Source organism: Nannobrachium achirus (genome assembly GCF_963921795.1).
Source record: "Nannobrachium achirus genome assembly, chromosome: 15".
Lineage (NCBI taxonomy): Eukaryota > Metazoa > Chordata > Actinopteri > Myctophiformes > Myctophidae > Nannobrachium > Nannobrachium achirus.
Genome location: NC_137822.1, coordinates 50,831,174 through 50,854,427, shown reverse-complemented (window position 1 = coordinate 50,854,427; position 23,254 = coordinate 50,831,174). Strand labels below are relative to the sequence as shown.

The window sequence follows — 23,254 nt, the reverse complement described above, 5'->3', positions numbered from 1 at the left end:
ATTTTAGGAGCAGTGTCCAAAAATGTGTTTTGCAAGAATCTGCCTCATGGTGGCGCTAGAAGAGGGCCATGTGAGAAATGAGGGGTGGGGTCTCCGCGCCGCCAAGGCGGACGAATAGGTACCGGCCCCGGCTGTCCCGGTCGCTCCTAGCCGGAGTTACGGCATTTTATGTGAGCTGCAGTGTAGGGGGTCCTCCACTGGGGGCGCCACCACTTTTGCATCCGTTCTGGAGCACCAGGAGTCGGTGGTCCCCGGGAATTCCCCGTGAGCAGCCCCGTTGGGGTGGTCATTTGGTCAGTTTAGCACATTTGGTCATTTTTTACATCTGGGGGTCCCCCAGGGACCTGGGGGTCCCTGGAGCTCCGGGGGTCCTTGGATGTTGTAGTTTGGCAGGTAAGGAGTGTGTGTGCAAAATTTGGCATGGATCGGGGCAACGGTTGCGGAGATATGAGCAGGGCAAGAGTGTGACGTGTGACTGACGGACTGACTGACTGACTCACTCACGGACAGCCTGTGGAGGTTTGGATAGTACCAGTAAGACTCCCTAATCGGGAGATAAGCGACCGTAGGTCACTTATCTCCACAAATAGGGCAAAAATGTGTTTTTCCAAAATCTTCCTGATCCATGTTGATGACATGAGTGTAGACATACTGTGTAGTGATTTTCGTGATTTTAGGGCAAAATCTGTAGGAGCAGTGTCCAAAAATGTCTTTTTAAAAATCGGCCTGGAGGTGGCGCTATATGGGACAGATTCGCCCCGTTGTCGGCGGCGAGAGACACCCCGGTGGAGGGTTGGCGTGAGTCGGCCACCCTGCGGGAGTGCGGGGGTCTCACGCCGCTGACCACGGGGTGACCGCAGCGGAGGTGAGATCAGCCAGGGAGGTGAGTCAGCCAGGGCGGCTGACTCACTACTACTACTACTACTACTACTACTACTACTACTACTACTACTAACTACTACTACTACTACTAGGAGTCCTCTGGACCGAGGTAGGAAGGAGCCTGGTCCAAGAACTCCTGAAGAAGAGATGTATTATTACTACTACTACTACTACTACTATTACTACTACTACTATTACTACTACTACTACTACTAGTACTACTACTACTATCAATTTTTAGTGCACGGATCGTGCACGCCCATGCACCATATATGCATCATATGTGTAGTACTTTTTAACAGCTTTCAAACTAAAAAATCCGCTTGGAAATCCGTTCAGGCATTCATGAGATAGAAGCCTTCAAAGTCAGACAAAACAAACACTGCCATCTTCCTAAATTTCTAGTGCACGGATCAATTTTTAGTGCACGGATCGTGCACGCCCATGCCTAGATCATGCACCATATGTGTAGTACTTTTTAACAGCTTTCAAACAAAAAAATCCGCTTGGAAATCCGTTCAGGCATTCATGAGATACAAGCCTTCAAAGTCAGACAAAACAGCCATTTTTGACATTTTGAAAGATGTGTTTGTTATGGGGCTAAACATGCAATTTCGCAATTGCGATCATGCCTAATACATTTGAGGCATTTTTAGAAATTTTTTTATAAAAAAAAAATTTGAAAAAAAAAAAAAAAAAAAAAAAAAAAAAGGTTTTTTTTTCAAAATGGCTTCCAACTCGGGAAACTCGGGCTGTGGCAGCCTGGGAGTACTGTAATAACTAGTGAAACTCGTGCCTTGGCAGTCAATGAGTTAATATAGAAACTATTTACTGTATTATTATTATTACTATATTAAAATAAACGATTTACTATATTATTAATATAGTAAATAGTTTCTTTTAATAATATTCTTAAAGAAACGTGTTATTTTCCTGTGTTCAATAAGAATTAATAATCCATGTCGTTGTAGTATTCTAAAAACGACTGGGCACCGGTGGCTGTGTTGGGTGGCGAAAACAGCCGATCTACAAGCCCACAAAGCGTTGCGCTTGCTTGCGTTGTGAGCTTGTAGGTCTGCTGTTTTCAGCACCTCCAAGGCCCGCCTCCTCCATGATTCTATTGGATGCTATGAACCTTTCTAATCCGCCTCCAGCTCCTCCAATGCCCGCCTCCTCCAATGCCCGCCTCCTACTGAGTACTGCAATCAAACTCTTATGGAGAAATGAGGGGTGGGGTCTCCGCGCCGCCAAGGCGGACGAATGGGTACCGGCCCCGGCTGTCCCGGTCGCTCCTAGCCGGAGTTACGGCATTTTATGTGAGCTGCAGTGTAGGGGGTCCTCCACTGGGGGCGCCACCACTTTTGCATCCGTTCTGGAGCACCAGGAGTCGGTGGTCCCCGGGAATTCCCCGTGAGCAGCCCCGTTGGGGTGGTCATTTGGTCAGTTTAGCACATTTGGTCATTTTTTACATCTGGGGGTCCCCCAGGGACCTGGGGGTCCCTGGAGCTCCGGGGGTCCTTGGAGGTTGTAGTTTGGCAGGTAAGGAGTGTGTGTGCAAAATTTGGCATGGATCGGGGCAACGGTTGCGGAGATATGAGCAGGGCAAGAGTGTGACGTGTGACGTGTGACAGACAGACGGACTGACAGACAGACGGACTGACGGACTGACGGACTGACTCACAGTTTGTGCAGGTTTTGATAGTAAGTGCGACCTACGGTCGCAACTACTATTACCAGTAAGACTCCCTAATCGGGAGATAAGCGACCGTAGGTCACTTATCTCCACAAATAGGGCAAAAATTTGTTTTTCCAAAATCTTCCTGATCCATGTTGATGACATGAGTGTAGACATAGTGGTTTTCGTGATTTTAGGGCAAAATCTGTAGGAGCAGTGTCCAAAAATGTCTTTTTAAAAATCGGCCTGGAGGTGGCGCTATATGGGACAGATTCATGTTGATGGGATCAGTGTAGACATACTGTGTACCGATTTGCGTGATTTTAGGGCAAACATTTTAGGAGCAGTGTCCAAAAATGTGTTTTGCAAGAATCGGCCTCATGGTGGCGCTAGAAGAGGGCCATGTGAGAAATGAGGGGTGGGGTCTCCGCGCCGCCAAGGCGGACGAATAGGTACCGGCCCCGGCTGTCCCGGTCGCTCCTAGCCGGAGTTACGGCATTTTATGTGAGCTGCAGTGTAGGGGGTCCTCCACTGGGGGCGCCACCACTTTTGCATCCGTTCTGGAGCACCAGGAGTCGGTGGTCCCCGGGAATTCCCCGTGAGCAGCCCCGTTGGGGTGGTCATTTGGTCAGTTTAGCACATTTGGTAATTTTTTACATCTGGGGGTCCCCCAGGGACCTGGGGGTCCCTGGAGCTCCGGGGGTCCTTGGAGGTTGTAGTTTGGCAGGTAAGGAGTGTGTGTGCAAAATTTGGCATGGATCGGGGCAACGGTTGCGGAGATATGAGCAGGGCAAGAGTGTGACGTGTGACGTGTGACTGACGGACTGACTGACTGACTGACTCACTCACGGACAGCCTGTGGAGGTTTGGATAGTATAAGTAACTGCGACCTACGGTCGCAACTACTACTACTACTACTACTAGTAAGACTACCTTGGTGACGTCTACCAGGTCCACGGTGGAGAAGAGAGGCAGCAGCAGACGCTTGGTGATACGACCGATGCCCGCTCCGCAGTCCAGGGCACATCCAGTCCCTGTTTTACCTTCTCCTTCCTGTGGTTAGAGGATATAAAGGACAGTTAGAGAAGTCCGCTCCGCAGTCCAGTCACTGTTTTACCTTCTCCTTCCTGTGGTTAGAGGATATAAAGGACAGTTAGAGAAGTCCGCTCCGCAGTCCAGTCACTGTTTTACCTTCTCCTTCCTGTGGTTAGCACTTGGGTGACTGAACTGAAAAAACTACCCCTCCGCCTGCATTTACCGTTCATTTAGACCGTTAGATTTTCTCCCTTTTGGCCGAGCTGCGCAACACCTCCTCCCCCTGCTGCCGGTGGGGGTTCTATTGTCTTCCAAATGTGAATTAGCATTTCAATTGACCTCTCAAAATACGACGGGACAACAAGCTCACCAAAGCCACACAGTTTGTGAGCTTATATAATTAAACATTTGTTTGGCAAAGCTTTCATATATGTCCCGACTTTATTATTATTATTACTAGAAATTGATATAAGTTAGTTAATTATAAAGAGAACGTTGATCAGTAGGCTCACTAGAGCGAAGCCGTGGCGAGCGAAGCCGTGGCCCAACACAAAGTTAACAAAGAAATTACATAAACAAGGGAAATAACAAATAAAGAATGGTCTAAACACAACTTATAAAGCAACGAAAATAATAAGCTAAATAAGAGGAAACGAAAAATACAATAACTTAGCCAAACAGAACCTTTCCGAAGCGTTCAGAACTCAACAAAAACTCAACACATCTTAAAAATAAATAAATAAATAAATCCCGTCCTGTCCCACTCCTGTACAAGGACTCCTCATACCTGGAGTTGTTGTCTTATGTCTTTCTCTGCTTTACTGTAGCCTACTCACTACTCAAGACACAAGTTCATAGGACTACTCTTCTCGGACCACGAAAACTTTAAAGGTAGAAATGTATTTTATTCACGGCTTTTATGCGCAACTCTATTGTTGCGCTGACGGCGCCTGGTTTGTGCTGCGTCAGCCTGCGTGCATCTCTTAGTTTTCACTTGAGTTGAGAAACAAACCACTTCAATATGATGGACGTTATGTAACATTTTGTCAACAATCTCTGCACCTTTGGAGTAATATAAAAGTTCACTTTGAGTCTTTGACACTTATTTATATCCATCGCGCTGTTCAACTCTGCACAACGCGGCACAACGCGTTGCAGCGTGATGCGATCTATAGGCCTATATAGAGAGAAAGAGAGAGAGAGAGATAATTCACATTCTCTTCACTCTGTAAAATGTTCACGTAGTGTTTTTTGCTTAGGCATGTACAATAAAAAGCAAATGATTATCCATTAGAAATTAAACGTGCAGGACACAAGTGTCGGGTGCCTATACTGTTTGATCGCACCCATGTCACCGTGACATGCGTGCCGTCTAAAAGCCGTCTCCACTCGGACAGAACAGGCGCAGCGTGTGCGCAGCGTGTGCCGTGTGTAGGCATATCTATACAAGATATTAATTTTGGCCGATAACTTATAGATCACCCAGTTGTTCTTTATATGTATTATTAGCTGAAATGATGCTTAGCTTTTAGAAACACGCTGTGCAGTGGCAGCAGCGTCGCACTTCTCCCGGTCAGCAAGAGCATCATCTCCCCGCAAATGATTGCTCATGCACGGCTAAAATAATAATAGGCCTACATTATATACACCATAGCGATTCTCATAATTAATATTATATTACTATTTATGAAATAAAACATTTCCAGGTAGTGGTTTTAATGTCTTTGCTAAGCTGACAGTGAAATGCAAATGATCCATTACCTTGAACAAAGGCGCACAACGGGAGCGCTAAACGTGTGCATTCTCTTAGGAGGGGGAGAACTGGGGGAGAGCGGTCTATTCTGCCGATAATTACCGTCAGAGTGGTATAATTGTATTTTATTTCATAATTAGGAAACGTTTCAGAAGGGAAAAAAAAAACGAGAACATATATCTTGAGTATTTAGGAAAAGTCATGGAAGGGGACATTTCTGAGACCTTCACAGGGAGAGTTATTGCACTTTGAAATCTCAAAATCGGCCTAAAGGACCGGTTAGTCACCCGTGTGTTAGAGGATATAAAGGACAGTTAGAGAAGTCCGCTCCGCAGTCCAGTCTCTGTTTTACCTTCTCCTTCCTGTGGTTAGAGGATATAAAGGACAGTTAGAGAAGTCCGCTCCGCAGTCCAGTCTCTGTTTTACCTTCTCCTTCCTGTGGTTAGAGGATATAAAGGACAGTTAGAGAAGTCCGCTCCGCAGTCCAGTCCCTGTTTTACCTTCTCCTTCCTGTGGTTAGAGGATATAAAGGACAGTTAGAGAAGTCCGCTCCGCAGTCCAGTCTCTGTTTTACCTTCTTCTTCCTGTGGTTAGAGGATATAAAGGACAGTTAGAGAAGTCCGCTCCGCAGTCCAGTCTCTGTTTTACCTTCTCCTTCCTGTGGTGAGAGGATGTAAAGTCCAGGGCACATCCGGTCCCTGTTTTACCTTCTGTGTGCAAATCTTTGAATATATGTATTTTTTAAGCGGACATTTGTAACTAAAATTTTTGCTTCTGGGGGGTCCCTGGAACTAAATATTTTGAGATGGGGGTCTGTGGCCAAATACATATAATTTTGGGGGTCCTTGACATGAAAAGGTTTGAGCACCACTGACATAAGCCATGTTTCCATAAACTTATTTGAATTAGGGAAGCGAATTATCAGAAATATGCATTAAGACAAAGCGAATTTAGCATGTTTCCATTTGCGGGTGTCATTCGAATTAGCGACGGTCGCAAGAGTTGATCGGGCTGATTTTTTTCAGACCGAACCTGAGCACTGCACCGTCTGCACGTCTGACTGCTGTGACTCGGTCACTGTCTACCTACTGCCCCAAATAACTTTTAAATATATTACAATTGGCGACGAGTCTCTTACGAAATTGGCAAGAGTTCGTCTCAATACATAAAGCTACCGGTTTACCGGGAAAAACGCGGTCGCGTCGCTGCACAGTGCTCATCCTGCGAGTTTCAGCGTCCTCTGGAAGGTCAGGTGGCCGATCTGCAAGCTCACAACGCGGCGCGGAGACGTGGATGCGAGCTGCTGTGAGCTTGTAGATTGGGCACTTCAGGCACGCAACACTGTGTGATGAGGAAGGGTTCGCCACGGATGGCTTGACTCCGGGAGGTGAAAACGGGAGGGATTTACACACGTCCGTGTCACTCCGTGTGTAACAAACAACCGGTTTGTTTTGTGGGCTAACGCTATACCATGGACGTTAAGCGGCAGGGGAAATGGACCTAGAACGTCATAATCTATTCGCATTTATTGTCTGACCCGTTTCCATTCACTTATGCGCATTTAGTTTATTCGATAAAGGATCAAAATCCTCCTCCTCCAAGCGGATAACTTTTTTTGCGGATAATGAAAGTTTATTCGCATTTTGAAGTGTTTCCATAAAAACATTTTGCGAATAAGCCGTTAATGGAAACGCCACTATTGAAACATTAGAAGGATTTGATTTTTTTTTTTGTACAAGACTTGTACAAATCTTCAAGATTTTAAAAAAATAGCAGGTATACAAGCTTGTAGATCTGCTATTTTCCAATAGTTAAAGCTACCAGTAAGACTCCCTAATCGGGAGATAAGCGACCGTAGGTCACTTATCTCCACAAATAGGGCAAACATTTTTTATTCCAAAAACTTCCTGATCCATGTTGATGACATGAGTGTAGACATACTGTGTAGTGATTTTCGTGATTTGAGGGCCAAAACTGTAGGAGCAGTGGCCAAAAATGTGTTTTAAAAATCGGCCTGTAGGTGGCGCTAGAAGAGGGCCATGTGAGAAATGAGGGGTGGGGTGTCCGCGTTGCCTTGGCGGACGAATAGGTACCGGCCCCGGCTCTCCCGGACGCTCCTAGCCCGAGTTACGGCATTTTATGTGAGCTGCAGTGGCAGGGGGTCCTCCACTGGGGGCGCCACCACTTTTGCATCCGTTCTGGAGCACCAGGAGTGGGTGGTCCCCAGGAATTCCCCGTGAGCAGCTCCGTTGGGGTGGTCATTTGGTAATTTTTGCACATGTGCTCATTTTTTACACTTGGGGGTCCCCCAGGGAGCTGGGGGTCCCTGGAGCTCCGGGGGTCCTTGGAGGTTGTAGTTTGGCAGGTAAGGAGTGTGTGTGCAAAATCTGGCATGGATCGGGGCAACGGTTGCAGAGATATGAGCAGGGCAAAAGTGTGACGTGTGAGGTGTGTGTGACTGACTGACGGACGGACGGACGGACGGACTGACGCACAGACACCTCGAGCAGCTTTCTGTAGTAAGTGCGACCTACGGTCGCAATGAAGAACATTCATGGGGGGCCCGCAGTGAATCCTTGTACCCAGGGCCCAGAGGTTGGTGTGACACCCCTGGTTCTGGTTCTAGCCTATCATGTCCAAGAAGACTGTAGATACATGTAGATACTGTAGATACATGTAGATACTGTAGATTATCCTAACCCTAACCCTGGTTCTGGTTCTAGCCTATCATGTCCAAGAAGACTGTAGATACATGTAGATACTGTAGATTATCCTAACCCTAACCCTGGTTCTGGTTCTAGCCTATCATGTCCAAGAAGACATACAGTATCCTTGTTTTTTTATTATTATTAATTCATCATACAAGACAGCAGTAAAGTGTCACCACGGTGTCGCCAAAGAGACCACACATTAAACCGTCAAACCGTTCCAAAGACATCATCTCTCTAAGGGGTCCCTGCTTCATCTCTCTCTCAGCTAAGGGGTCCCTGCTTCATCTCTCTCTCAGCTAAGGGGTCCCTGCTCCATAAGGGTCCCTGCTTCATCTCTCTCTCTCAGCTAAGGGGTCCCTGCTTCATCTCTCTCTCAGCTAAGGGGTCCCTGCTTCATCTCTCTCTCAGCTAAGGGGTCCCTGCTTCATCTCTCTCTCAGCTAAGGGGTCCCTGCTTCATCTCTCTCTCAGCTAAGGGGTCCCTGCTTCATCTCTCTCTCAGCTAAGGGGTCCCTGCTTCATCTCTCTCTCAGCTAAGGGGTCCCTGCTCCAGGCTAACTTACTCCCAGGAACCTCAGTAGGAAGGTCTTGTATCCGTTGAGGGTTAGGGTTAGGTTTAGGGGTGGTTCTAGGATAACTTACCCCCAGGAACCTCTGTAGGGTTAGGGTTAGGGTTAGGGTATCTTACCCCCAGGAACTTCAGTAAGAAGGTCTTGGATCCGTTGAGGTCGATGTTGGAGATGCTGCCGTATTCTCCCAGCATGGTTTAGGTTCTAGGGTTAGGGTTAGGTTCTAGGGTTAGGGTCTAGGGTTAGGGGTGGTTCTAGGTAGGATATCTTACCCCCAGGAACTTCAGTAAGAAGGGCTTGGATCCGTTGAGGTCGATGTTGGAGATGCTGCCGTATTCTCCCAGCATGGTTTAGGTTCTAGGGTTAGGGTTAGGTTCTAGGGTTAGGGTCTAGGGTTAGGGGTGGTTCTAGGTAGGATATCTTACCCCCAGGAACTTCAGTAAGAAGGTCTTGGATCCGTTGAGGTCGATGTTGGAGATGCTGCCGTATCCTCCCAGCATGGTTTAGGGTCTAGGCTTAGGTTCTAGGGTTAGGGTTAGGTTTAGGGGTGGTTCTAGGATAACTTACCCCCAGGAACCTCTGTAGGAAGGTCTTGGATCCGTTGAGGTCGATGTTGGAGATGCTGCCGTATTCTCCCAGCATGGTTTAGGGTCTAGGCTTAGGTTCTAGGGTTAGGGTTAGGGTCTAGGGTTAGGTTCTAGGGTTAGGGTATCTTACCCCCAGGAACTTCTGTAAGAAGGTCTTGGATCCGTTGAGGTCGATGTTGGAGATGCTGCCGTATCCTCCCAGCATGCCGTCCACGGTGGGCGGGACTTCCCTCCAGTAGTCCTCAGCCTGGCTGTAGAACCGCTGCTCACCTCCAGGGGGCGCTGTGTCTGAAGCACTCATCTGGAGAACACACACAACACAACACAACATGTCTGAAGCACTCATCTGGAGAACAAACACAACAAACATCTGGTGACCAAACACAACACAACATCTGGTGACCAAACACAACATCTGGTGACCAAACACAACAAACATCTGGTGACCAAACACAACAAACATCTGGAGAACAAACACAACACACATCTGGTGAACAACACAACAAACATCTGGAAAACAAACACAACACAACATCTGGTGACCAAACACAACAAACATCTGATTCAAGATTCAAGATTCAATAACTTTATTGCCATGTCAACAAGTTGATAGGAATTTGTCTTTGTTCACTCTCAAACATAAAACAAGGACAGTGCACAAACTGCACATAGACGGACATCCATAAACACACAAGAGTAAACAACAGGGAACAATCCCCAGCAGCAGTTTAAAGTGCTGTATACATAAACAGTATAATTATGTTTAAAGTGCTATATACATACAGTATATATGTTTAAAGTGCTATATACATACAGTATATATGTTTAAAGTGCTATATACATACAGTATATATGTTTAAAGTGCTATATACATACAGTATATATGTTTAAAGTGCTATATACATACGGTATATATGTTTAAAGTGCTATATACATACAGTATATATGTTTAAAGTGCTATATACATACAGTATATATGTTTAAAGTGCTATATTAATACATAGGTATATATGTTTAAAGTGCTATATACATACAGTATATATGTTTAAAGTAAAAATCAGAGGTGTGATATTCCCTGATAACAGACCGCTCTGCTCTATAACAGACCAATAACAGACCACTCTGCTCTATAACAGACCAATAACAGACCGCTCTGCTCTATAACAGACCAATAACAGACCGCTCTGCTCTATAACAGACCAATAACAGACCGCTCTGCTCTATAACAGACCACTGTCTAATCAAAGTCTCAGAGCACCTGCTGCAGTCAGGCTGCACTGTGTGAATCTTGTGCTGTAACCAACATGTCAGCCATGTAAACAAACACACAGCGACATTTACAACTAAACGTTGCTCTCAAGAATGTTTTAAAAATATTTTAAGCGAGAAATAGACAACTTAGTATCAGAAAATGGACTCTATCTAATCAGCACTTCCTTGTTTCCCTTCGGCCTGATAACTCCCCTCGGCTAGTAGAGATGGGATTTATGGCTCTTTGAAGTGAGCCGGATCTCTGGATCCGTTCCTTTCAAAGAGCCGTTCAATAGACAAGATCATTCTACTAGTTATTTATCTCTGGATCCGTTCCTTTCAAAGAGCCGTTCAATAGACTGGATCATTCTACTAGTTATTTATCTCTGGATCCGTTCCTTTCAAAGAGCCGTTCAATAGACTGGATCGTTCTACTATTGTTATTTTGTAGATTTTTATTATAATTACAAATAACTTCAACCCTATAGGCCTACATTTATTTCGGACATATATAGTTACAAACCTGTCATTTGAAAATAGCAGATCTACAAGCTCACGCGACGCATTGTGAGCTTGTAGATCTGCTAGTTTCAAAAGATTTTTCTACATTTTACTCATTGGAAAACCTGTGCAACAGGACATTCTGCACAATGAGTTCGTTCTATTGGTACTTTAATAAGTACATTTTTGATACCAATACTTCTTTACTTTTACTCAAATACATTAACATTGCAAACTTCTACTTGATTGCAGTATTGATATTTTTACTTAAAGGGGAAGACCACCCATTTTCAATATTGAAATATGTCATTAATATAACTTAGAGGAGTTGTGTGGAAATAGAAAAAAAGTTCCCCCCTGTGTTGCCTAGAACTGGAGGATTGATTTTGGGGTTTGTATTGTAAAGTACAATGTGTGATGTCATCAAGTTGTACTTTACAATACAAACCACAAAATCAATCCTCCAGTTCTAGGCAACACAGAAGGGGGGGAACTTTTTTTCTATTTCCACACAACTCCTCTAAGGTATATTAATGACATATTTCAATATTGAAAATGGGTGGTCTTCCCCTTTAAGTAAAGAAATGTAGTACTTTTCCCACCACTGTTCATTAGAAAGGAACTGCTCCCTACTGTGATTCAATCAACCAAATCCTATCGTTCATTTCAAAGTGCCGTTCAAAAGACTCGAGTCCCACCTCTATCGGCTAGCGCCTCGGGGAGGTATATTAATGACATATTTCAATATTGAAAATGGGTGGTCTTCCCCTTTAAGTAAAGAAATGTAGTACTTTTCCCACCACTGTTCATTAGAAAGGAACTGCTCCCTACTGTGATTCAATCAACCAAATCCTATCGTTCATTTCAAAGTGCCGTTCAAAAGACTCGAGTCCCACCTCTATCGGCTAGCGCCTCGGGGAGCTATCAGGCCGTCGGTCTGTTATTTATCGTCATTCACCGCGGAGCCATTCATTATCCCTTACTTAGACAACAAGAAGCCAGAAATGTCTTTATTTCTATTTACAGTAACACTACCAGACCCCATAAGTCTTTACAGTAACACTACCAGACCCCATAAGTCACATCTGGCCATGAAAGACTGCAGTGCATCTTGGGAATGGGCTTGGGCTTATTGTGTCTAAAAAGACACGTTTAGCTGCTTGTACGCATGCCCCCCCCCCCCCCCCCCCCCCCCCCCCCCCCAAATGAACACAGCATTGTTAAAATGGCTAAAACGATAGCAAGCAGAAAATGAAAACATTTTAACACTCATATTTTCTTTCTCTAATTACAAGCTCACAGCGTGGCACCGAGTGCCGCGCTGCCAGCTTGTAGATCGTAGATAAGTCGTGGATAAGTCGTGAAAATGTGTGCAAATCTTGTTGAATGTATGTATTTTTTTAAGCAAACATTTGTAACTCAAATTTTGCTTCTGGGGGGTCCCTGACTCCCTGGAGCTAAATATTTGGAGATGGGGGTCCGTGGACAATATTCAAAGACTTGCACAAATATTCACGAATGTTAAAAAATAGCAGATCTACAAGCTCGCAGCGCGGCACAGTGTGAGCTTGTATATCTGCTATTATTCAATATTTAAAGCACACAATAATGCGTAATAATGCGTTCCAATGCAGTCTAAATGTGTTAAACCCCCTCCCCTATGAAGAACATTCATGGGGGGGCCCGCAGTGAATGCTTGCACCCTTGATACAAAACATTCTACTGCTGTGACATCATAACGATCCTCTAATAAACAGCATCCATTAGAGCACTGTGACATCATAATGATCCTCCAATAAACAGCATCCATTAGAGCACTGTGACATCATAATGATCCTCCAATAAACAGCATCCGTTAGAGCACTGTGACATCATAATGATCCTCCAATAAACAGCATCCATTAGAGCACTGTGACATCATAACGATCCTCCAATAAACAGCATCCATTAGAGCACTGTGACATCATAATGATCCTCCAATAAACAGCATCCATTAGACTCTAATGGATGCTGTTTATTGGAGGATCATTATGATGTCACAGGGGGGTCGCCAAAAAATTTGGGGGGGTCGCCAGATTTTTTGGTAAAAAAAAAAAAAAAAAAAAAAAAAAAGTTGAAAAAAAAAGAAAAAAAAGAAAAAGAAAAATGCCTGGAAAACATTTTTATAAAAACATTTCATAGCGAAAAATCGACAAAGTGGAATGGATGTGTGTGTGACAGTGTGTCCTTGGCCTGGCTATGTATACATGCATTGTGTGTAGCAGCACGTGATCCTCCTCCTCCCTTAACCCGGAAACTCACTAATCTCAATTTAACTGGACAGCCACGCACATGAGCGAAATGCACCCAGGTAGAAAATAGATAAAACATTGTATGACCACGATATAAAAGCACTGGCAGCTTCTTTTGAAGTGGCACATCTTGTGGCCAAACAAAAAAAAACCATACACAATCGCAGAAGAGCTCATCCGCCCAGCAGCCCAGGCAATGGCAAGGCATATGCATGGAGACGCAATAGCAAAATCATTTGAGACCATCCCGTTGTCAGATGACACTATGTGCAGGCGTATTGGTGAAATGGCAAATGACATTAAATGTCAGGTCACTGAGCGAATGAAGAAAAGTGGGTCGTTTTCACTGCAGATGGACGAATCAACGGACGTTGCCAACTGCGCCAATTTGCTTGTCTTTGCAAGGTACAGCCACGAAGGAAAAATAAATGAAGAGCTGCTGTTTTGCGTGTCCCTGGAGGGGACGTGCACGGGACAGGACATCTTTAATGCAGTGGACAGTAAACTGCGCGAAGAGGGACTAAGTTGGAAACACTGCAAATCTGTGTGCACAGATGGAGCTGGTGCTATGCAGGGATCAAGAAAGGGATTAAAAGCCAAAGTTAGGGAGGTGGCGCCCCATATTAAATTCACCCATTGTATGATTCACCGCGAATCACTGGCGAGTAAGCCCCTAACCCCAGAGCTGCAGGAGGTGCTACAAACGGCAGTTAAAATAGTAAATTTTATCAAATCCCGCCCTTTACAGTCCAGATTATTTGCAACACTTTGCCAAGAAATGGGATCTGAGCATGAAACCCTACTTTTCCACACAGAGGTGAGGTGGCTCTCACGGGGCAGAGTACTGACCAGACTGTTTGAACTGCGTGAGGAGGTGCGGGTGTTTTTAACAGAGCATCAGTCTCCCCTTGCTGCCCACTTGAGTGACCCTCGCTGGGTTTGTGCCCTGGCATACTTGGCTGGAATATTTGATAAACTCAACACACTAAACCTGTCGCTCCAAGGCTCAAACAATAACATTCTCAATATTTCTGATAAGATCGCTGGGTTTCAGAGGAAGCTGGAACGCTGGGCAACGCGAGTCAATGAGGGTAATATTGACATGTTTCCAGAGCTCGAGGATTTCATGGATAATTATGACATAAATAGAGACATCATAAACGGAGATATCATCTCTCATCTGAGAGGTTTGACTGACTGTTTCCGCAAATATTTCCCAACAGATGACGCTCCAGAAAGATATGATTGGATACGCTATCCCTTTACCGAGTCCACGGGCGCACACTTGTCATCAGAACTGCAGGACGCGCTGTTGGACCTTTCAGCCGATAGGACATTGCAGATCAAGTTCAAATCATCCACACTGGAGGAATTCTGGCTATCTAAAACTGTGGCTGCGCAATATACTGAACTGTCAAAAGCAGCAATGGATGTTCTGATTCATTTTCCGTCCACTTACCTATGTGAAAAGACGTTCTCATGCGCTCACATATATAAAATCAAAATACAGATCACGACTCACCAGAGTTGAAGATGATCTCCGTGTTGCTGTGAGCAATATTGAGCCTAGATTAGCACTTCTCTGTTCAAAGAAACAAGCGCAGCCATCCACTAACCTCAAAAGGTAGGCATATGCCAAAACAATTCATAAATTGTTCATAAAAAAAAAGTGCTGTCAAGATGTTATGCCGGTTACATTTAATAGTGTGGATGGAAACGAAGGTGAGTTCACATATAGATGTAGGCCTATTTGTTTCCCTTTTTGTTTTCTTTTTTGCTGGACAGTTTAATGTAAAATGTTAAGAGCATATGAATGCAGCTGTCAGTGCTGTCAGATACGGTTACATTATATTGTTTGGAAACCAGTGCATAGTCTCCCATATTTGTTTCCCCTTTGTTTGCTGGACAGTTTCATGTAACGTTACGAGCATAATTAATGCAGCCGTCAGATCCAGTTAAATAATATATTGTTTCTACCTTTTTTTTTTGCTTTTATTGCTGGACAGTTTCATGTGGCTAAAAACGTTAAGAGCATAATTAATGCAGCAATAAGAAAATAAATGCGTCATTATTCATATCACGTGTCAGTGTTGTTTTCTCTGCATAACTTTAAGACGTAGCCTAGTAGTGAAAACAGCCGATCTACGAGCTCACAATGCGGCGCGGTGAGGCGGGGCGGGGGGGGGGGGGGGGGGGGGGGGGGGTCCGTAAGGGCCGGGGGTCGCGAGTCAAAATGTGATTATTTTGGGGGTCGCGGCCAGAAAAGGTTGAGGACCCCTGCATTAGAGCACTGTGACATCATAATGATCCTCCAATAAACAGTATCCATTAGAGCACTGTGACATCATAATGATCCTCCAATAAACAGCATCCATTAGAGCACTGTGACATCATAATGATCCTCCAATAAACAGCATCCATTAGAGCACTGTGACATCATAACGATCCTCCAATAAACAGCATCCATTAGAGCACTGTGACATCATAACGATCCTCCAATAAACAGCATCCATTAGAGCACTGTGACATCATAATGATCCTCCAATAAACAGCATCCATTAGAGCACTGTGACATCATAATGATCCTCCAATAAACAGCATCCATTAGAGCACTGCTTCCCAAACAGTGGGGCGGGACCCAATTCACTCTTTGTCAAGTCCCACCCCATGTCGCTCTGTTAACAGGTGGGACAACAAAGCCAGGGAATAATATTTTTATAATGGAAGTGAATGAAAAAAAAATAATTAATAATTCTGCCCATTTAAAATACATGTACCAATCGAATCTCTTAGTTACATCGATATCGTTCATGTGAACTAGTTTGTTGAAGTTTATTCATTATACTCATCGAAATCGCTATGACCGCGCAGCGCCGTACCGCACCGTGACCTTACCGCGCATCACCGCACAATGCAGTGTCTAGCAGGAGACTTCTATGCAAGACTAGTAATTTTATCATTTCAACAAATATTCACTGTGTATTCACTCCATTTTGTTCCAAAATGTTCCTATTTATCATGACAAAGCAAAAAATAAAATATAAATGGCTGACCAAATGGTCAATTGTGGGTCACGATCCCAGTAAAAATGTACTATTTTCTTTTCCTAAAAATCTTTTGAAATGTATTATTTTATTTTAAGAAATAAAATCATTTTGAAGAATTTTATAAAAACAAGCAAACACATCTAAGAGATTCCATAAAATAAAACAATAATTAAGAAGCAGTGAAAATAGCCCAGCTGCAAGCTCTCAACGTGGCACGCCGTGAGCTTGTAGATCTGCTGTTTTCACTAGTTTACGTCTAATTTCTCTTTTTCTCTCGAACTAAAAAGGTTTGCGAACGTTCGATCCTGGGCTTTGAGCAAGACTCTCTGAACCCCTAAACTGCTCCTGATGAGCAGGTTGGTGCCAAGCAGGGTTTCCTCTGACATCGATGGGTGGATGTGTGTGTGTGTGTGTGTGTGTGTGTGTGTGTGTGTGTGTGTGTGTGTGTGTGTGTGTAGGTCTTGAGGTGACAGTTCAGTATAATGTATAATCCTAACATTAAAGGAGCTATAGTCAACTTTTTCTTGAAAAACGGATGCTACAATATAAATGTTTCGAAAATATTTTATAAAAAAATACGCTTCAAATATGTGTTTCTATTCAAAAATGACTACAAAAAGCGTAAAATAATGATAAAATAATAATTTTGGCCATTGTCAGACCGACACTTTGTTCACATTCTAGTCTATAGACTAGGATGTAAAAAAAAGTGTCGGCCCGACAATGAAAAAGTTGACTATAGCTCCTTTAATCCCAACTTGAATGTTTTTCTAAAGGTAAAAAAGTCTAAAAATATTCTCTCAACCATGAAAGGAAAAGAAACTTCCTCACATTTGGTCCTGACAACTGTAGACCGCACACACACCCCAAGCTGTCAGCTGTCATGTCAATCACATCACCCAAAGGATCCTAAATTAGCAGCACACACACACACACACACACACACACACACACACACACACACACACACACACACACACACACACACACACACACACACACACACACACACACACACACACACACACACACACACACACACACACACACACACACACACACACACAGTGGTTCTCAACCTTTTCAGGCTGTGACCCCCAAAATAATCATATTTTAATTGGGGACCCCCCACCCTGAGTTAAAGGCATTACATTTTTTATGGTTCTATTGTGATGCTTGTAGATCTGCTATTTTCACAATTTCTGCCTCTAATATTTGACAATTTGTCCAGTGTTTAATTTGTAATTTTAGAGGTGTTAAAAAGTCCTTAAATTGTCACTTTAGAAATGTGCAGATACCCTCTATACCGGGGATGGGCAACTTTGATGATGGTGAGGACCACTATATTTCCACCTTCACTCCAGAGGACCACATTGCATATTGCTACGTCCTACTTTGTCCTTCTAGTAACTCATACAAAGAAGCAAAACATAGCAGATCTAAAGCTCAAAACGAATCACAGATCAGCTATTTTTTGCTTCTTTTGAATTGGAATCCTGAATTATTATTATTTTTTATTGGAATCCTGAAATCTAACATTTTGATTTAATTTCAAACGCATTTAGTTATATACTCATGTTAACTTTATGAACTTAAATATAAATACATTGGACATAAAAAAAATGATTTTAATACTACTATACTAGTCATTAAGATACTAATATAGACTGACGGAATTAAAGCAGGTCATGTTTTGAATTGTAACAGCTGAAATCAATGACATATTCAGTATTCTGATATTAACCTGTGGGCCGCATTAAGTGCCAGTTGCCCATGTATGCTACACTTAGACTTTATGTTGGTTTGTTTACTGTTGAGAGAGAAAACAATGTTGCACACAGAGTTAATCATCTGGGTTGTTCCCGGATGACTGGGCTCTCCTAGTCTCAGGCAGAGATGTATTGCAGGTTGAAAAGGCCCTTAACTGTGAACTAAACATGATCTGCACCTGCTGCTCAATGACAACAGACTTGGTAAAACTGAATGTATCCTCTTTGGATCCAGTCAGAAACTCAGCAAAGTTGAGAACTTCACAATTAAAGTAGGTGACACTGTGATAACAAGAAAATAAAAACACATCTGCTACCTGGGTTGCATCCTGGAGGCTAACCTATCCAGTGAAAAAATTACTACCAAGGTAATCAATAAAGTCAACCGACAAATTTGTTTCTTGCAAAGGGTTGCCCCGCTGATCAATATTAAAACACGAAAGACTCCAAGTGATGCCCTTATTGGGCCTCTCCTTGAGTTCTCGTCTGGTATCGCGACGCCCCAGCTGCCTTAAAGTTAAAGCTCCAAACAGTAGGGATGGGTATCGTTCACCTTTTAATCGATACGATACCTTTTTCGATACCTGGAAATCGATACAATACCATTTTCGATACCATTTTCGATACTTTTTATTTATTATTATTATCCCACAACCTAATTAGGATCGCCCCAAAAAATAGTGTGTTTTTCCCTTGGTGTTTCCATCTGTAACTCCACGCTCAGCAGTTGTTCAATTGTCTAAAAAACATAATACAAAAATCAATAACGCATGTACCTTGCCCAACATCAACTTTATCACCTTCAGATGTGTCTCTACTTCTCATATAATGCCAAAATGTTTAATTTTTTTTTGCCATATATTGCACGAGCCGGAGTTGACCGACGACGCGATTTGCGTCACAAATGGGCGTAAACAAACGCTGCCTGCAAGCAGAGATGGAGCGAGGGGGAGGGGAGGGGGGCAGTTGAGAGAGAGCAACGCACAGTATAAAATATATGATAGGAATAGCGTGCTTTACAGGTTGGAAACGGTCGCATTTCCCTCGGAAACACTTCGGAACACGGGACTGTAATCATCATGTGTATAACCCGAGAGCACCTGTTAGGACCCGTACTGTGTGTGACGTGTGTGTACTTTCTGCTTTTTATGCAAACTATAAAGCAAGCAAGCAATCAATCGTGTGTGTGTGTGCGCTGGCGTGCGCCGCTGCACTATGATCAGGATACGGAACGAAGTGGAGTTGTGTTTAACGTGCGTGCTGTGCTGTGTTTAGGCTGACCTGGGATCAGATTCAGGTCCGTTATTACTATTAGCCGCGAGGCAGCGACATCTCACAGCTGTAACTGTCAGATGATAATGCTGGCAAGATCAGATTTACAGCAGGGAAAAAAGAGCTTGGTGCGTAATGCATGCGTGTGCGTGATGCGTAGCAGCTTCTGCTTTCGGTTCGCTTTTTTGGACCCGTGAAGACCTCTACTCAGAACGGCTTTGAGAGGGAGAGGGTTAGAGGGGTAGAGGGGCGGCTGATTCGAAGTATAACAGCAACATCCGTGGATGCTGAGTTGCAAAACTACTCAAATGTTTTTACTTAGGTAAAAGTACTCTCCCTCCCATGGCCTACTCGATCCTATACTATCCTAAGCTATGAACAATAAGATGTGTGTAGACATTACCTAAAACAAACAACATGTGTGTAGAAGTCACATAAACATCCTACTGTGTCCCCTGCTGGCAGGGACAGTGTAGTGCAGACATTTAAGATACACGTCGCACAGCAGCTCCGTAACGTTACGTGTTTGTGCACAGATATACATTTCTCTCTCTCTCAAACAATAAAGTAACAGAGAGAGGGGGCCACCAGAGAGAGAGAGAGAGAGAGAGAGAGAGAGCAAAGTAACAACACACTATATATTAAATTTCCTCTGTCTGTCTGTTCGTTTGTCTTTTTGCTGATATTGCCAGAAACACTGCTACTTTAAAACAGTTCTGTGTCTTCAATGACTATGATCAAATATGAGCGCCCGTTAGGGCGCGATTTCTAGATATGAGCGGCCGCGCCAGCGGCCGCGAATTTCTAGTTATTATAATTATTATTTGCCTTTTTCTATGGGCTATTTTATAGAAGTTGGATCATTGTCATAATAAACATTATAGGCTATTCTCGGCTATTTTCACAGTAACGAGCGTAGCCTACTAAAGCAGTCATTAAACTTTCAGTAGCCCAACTGTTACAGACGCGACAGCCGAGGGGTGCAGTCAAAAGTATCGAAACAAGGTATCGTTCGTTTTTACGTGAACCGATACTCGATAGTATCGAGTCAGTGAATCGATACCATTAAAAGTATCGCAGACAATACCCAACCCTACCAAACAGCCCAGAACAAACCAATTAGGGTCCTGCTTGGTCTTCCTCCTCAGGCCCACCTTACTGATCATCACCACGAAAGCGTGGGGTGGCTCAAAGTAGCTGACAGAGTACAGCATCTTGCAATGGGCCTGGTGTACAAGATACACTACACCTCCAAGATACCCATGTACCTGACTACTGGTCTACAAGATACACTACACCACTAAGATACCCATGTACCTGACTACATACTGGTCTACAAGATACACTACACCACTAAGATACCCATGTACCTGACTAAATACTGGTCTACAAGATACACTACACCACTAAGATACCCATGTACCTGACTAAATACTGGTCTACAAGATACACTACACCACTAAGATACCCATGTACCTGACTAAATACTGGTGTACAAGATACACTACACCTCCAAGATACCCATGTACCTGACTAAATACTGGTCTACAAGATACACTACACCACTAAGATACCCATGTACCTGACTAAATACTGGTGTACAAGATACACTACACCACTAAGATACCCATGTACCTGACTAAATACGGGTCTACAAGATACACTACACCACTAAGATACCCATGTACCTGACTAAATACTTCCTAAAGGTCAAGGATGTCCACGATCACAACACCAGAGGCAGCTCAACCAGTCATGTTCAACCCAGATTTAACACTAAACAAGGCTCTAATTCGTTCTCCTGCTATACTACCAACATATGGAACGCCCTCCCACCTCCTTCAAAATTGGTCTGAAAAGTCACCTTCAAATGGTTGCTACTCGAAACTCGTAAATAGACTAAGCCCATTCCTACCTCCCCTTTTCCTTTGTAAATACTGTATCTGTTATTTCTCTTTATTACTATTATTGCTTTTTCCCCTTGTTATTTTAATTGCTTTTTTATTTCACCCCCTTTTGTTACTGACAATTCCCTAAGCAAATTACTGTGTTCTATCAGTCTGTCATTCAATGTTATGAGATACATAAAGTACTGTGTTCTATTCAATTTTATATGAGATACATAAAGCACTGTGTTCTATTCAATGTTATATGAGATACATAAAGGACTGTGTTCTATTCAATGTTATATGAGATACATAAAGTACTGTGTTCTATTCAATGTTATATGAGATACATAAAGTACTGTGTTCTATTCAATGTTATATGAGATACATAAAGTACTGTGTTCTATTCAATGTTATATGAGATACATAAAGTACTGTGTTCTATTCAATGTTATATGAGATACATAAAGTACTGTGTTCTATTCAATGTTATATGAGATACATAAAGTACTGTGTTCTATTCAATGTTATATGAGATACATAAAGTACTGTGTTCTATTCAATGTTATGAGATACATAAAGCACTGTTCTATTCAATGTTATATGATATACATAAAGTACTGTGTTCTATTCAATGTTATATGAGATACATAAAGTACTGTGTTCTATTCAATGTTATATGAGATACATAAAGTACTGTGTTCTATTCAATGTTATATGAGATACATAAAGCACTGTGTTCTATTCAATGTTATATGAGATACATAAAGTACTGTGTTCTATTCAATGTTATATGAGATACATAAAGTACTGTGTTCTATTCAATGTTATATGAGATACATAAAGTACTGTTCTATTCAATGTTATATGAGATACATAAAGTGGTTCCCGTGTAAATAAGCTGTGAGGCTTACTAGGATCTCCTTTTAGTTGACCTTGTACCAGTGAACTGTACTGTCATGAAACTGTATTTTTTCCTATGCAAGCTGACAATACATTCTTCAATCAATCAATCAAGCCTACTTTTTACTTTTAGTACTTTAAGTATATTTTGATGCAGAGACTTTTTGTACTTTTAGTAAGACAAGAGTGTTTCTCCATATCAGTATCGATACTTTTACTTTACATAACAGTATTGATACTTTTACTCATAGCTGTATCGATACTTTTACTCCTGTGGAAATAAGCCTCGGCTTTCTAGGATCTCCTTTTAGTAGACCTTGTACCAGTGATTTGTGCTGTCATGAAACTGTACTTTTTTTCTTATGCAAACTGCTAATAAACTCTTCAATCAATCAATCCTCTAAATAACAGTATTGATACTTTTACTTAATGTAGACCTATAAATATCCCCTCCACACACACACACACACACACACACACACACACATGCATGGCAGAGAAAACAACAGCCGTGGTGCTTCGATGAGCTTGTAGATCTGTTCTGTCTCTTTGTATTGTATTGTATTGTATTGTATTGTATTGTATTGTATTGTATTGTATCGTATTAACAGTTCCAGTGATAATAAATCAGACCATGTGTTGACTTGGAACACGTTGTTATGATCATCATCACACTGCTTTCTAATGACACACATCCATATAAGGTAATAACAACAGTAGTGTATGGTCTTTTAGCTCACCTTTAGAGTAGATCTCACAGCCCTCCTCCTGCTAGACGAGCAAACACGTTGTTGAAACATTGAAGTCTGGATACATGGTGACCGACGTCATTTCCTTATTTGGTTACGTTGGTCGGCGAAGGGGCGGAGTCAGACGTTCTTTTTTTGTTTATTTGTTTTAAATAAATCTTTATTGAAACGGTCAAGGAGACACGCAGCGATGTACAAACACGAACACATTTAGGTTATTAATAGTTTTATATTATTTAAAAAAAAAAAAAACATATAGGTCTATATTTACAATATTTTGACACTGAAGGACAGTTCCTGTAGCTTTGTTTAAGCATTTAGATTTATGTATATTGGAATTTGGCTTGCCTAGAATAATTATCACATTCATTAAC

The 23,254-nt window shown here is 42.7% G+C and overlaps 1 protein-coding gene across 1 annotated transcript in view; it reads right to left on the bottom strand.

Moving 5' to 3' along the window:
* The window catches only part of ntmt1 (N-terminal Xaa-Pro-Lys N-methyltransferase 1), a 28,222-nt gene extending 5,266 nt beyond the window's left edge, over positions 1-22,956 (bottom strand). Inside the window, exons 1-3 of the mRNA XM_080742996.1 lie at positions 22,872-22,956; positions 9,342-9,512; positions 3,491-3,610 (exon numbers count right to left, since the gene is read on the bottom strand). Of these exons, the coding sequence (XP_080599122.1) occupies positions 3,491-3,610; positions 9,342-9,512; positions 22,872-22,931 (351 nt within the window). The 5' untranslated portion in view covers positions 22,932-22,956. The remainder of the gene's footprint in view (positions 1-3,490; positions 3,611-9,341; positions 9,513-22,871) is intronic.
* Positions 22,957-23,254: the final 298 nt, after the last annotated feature.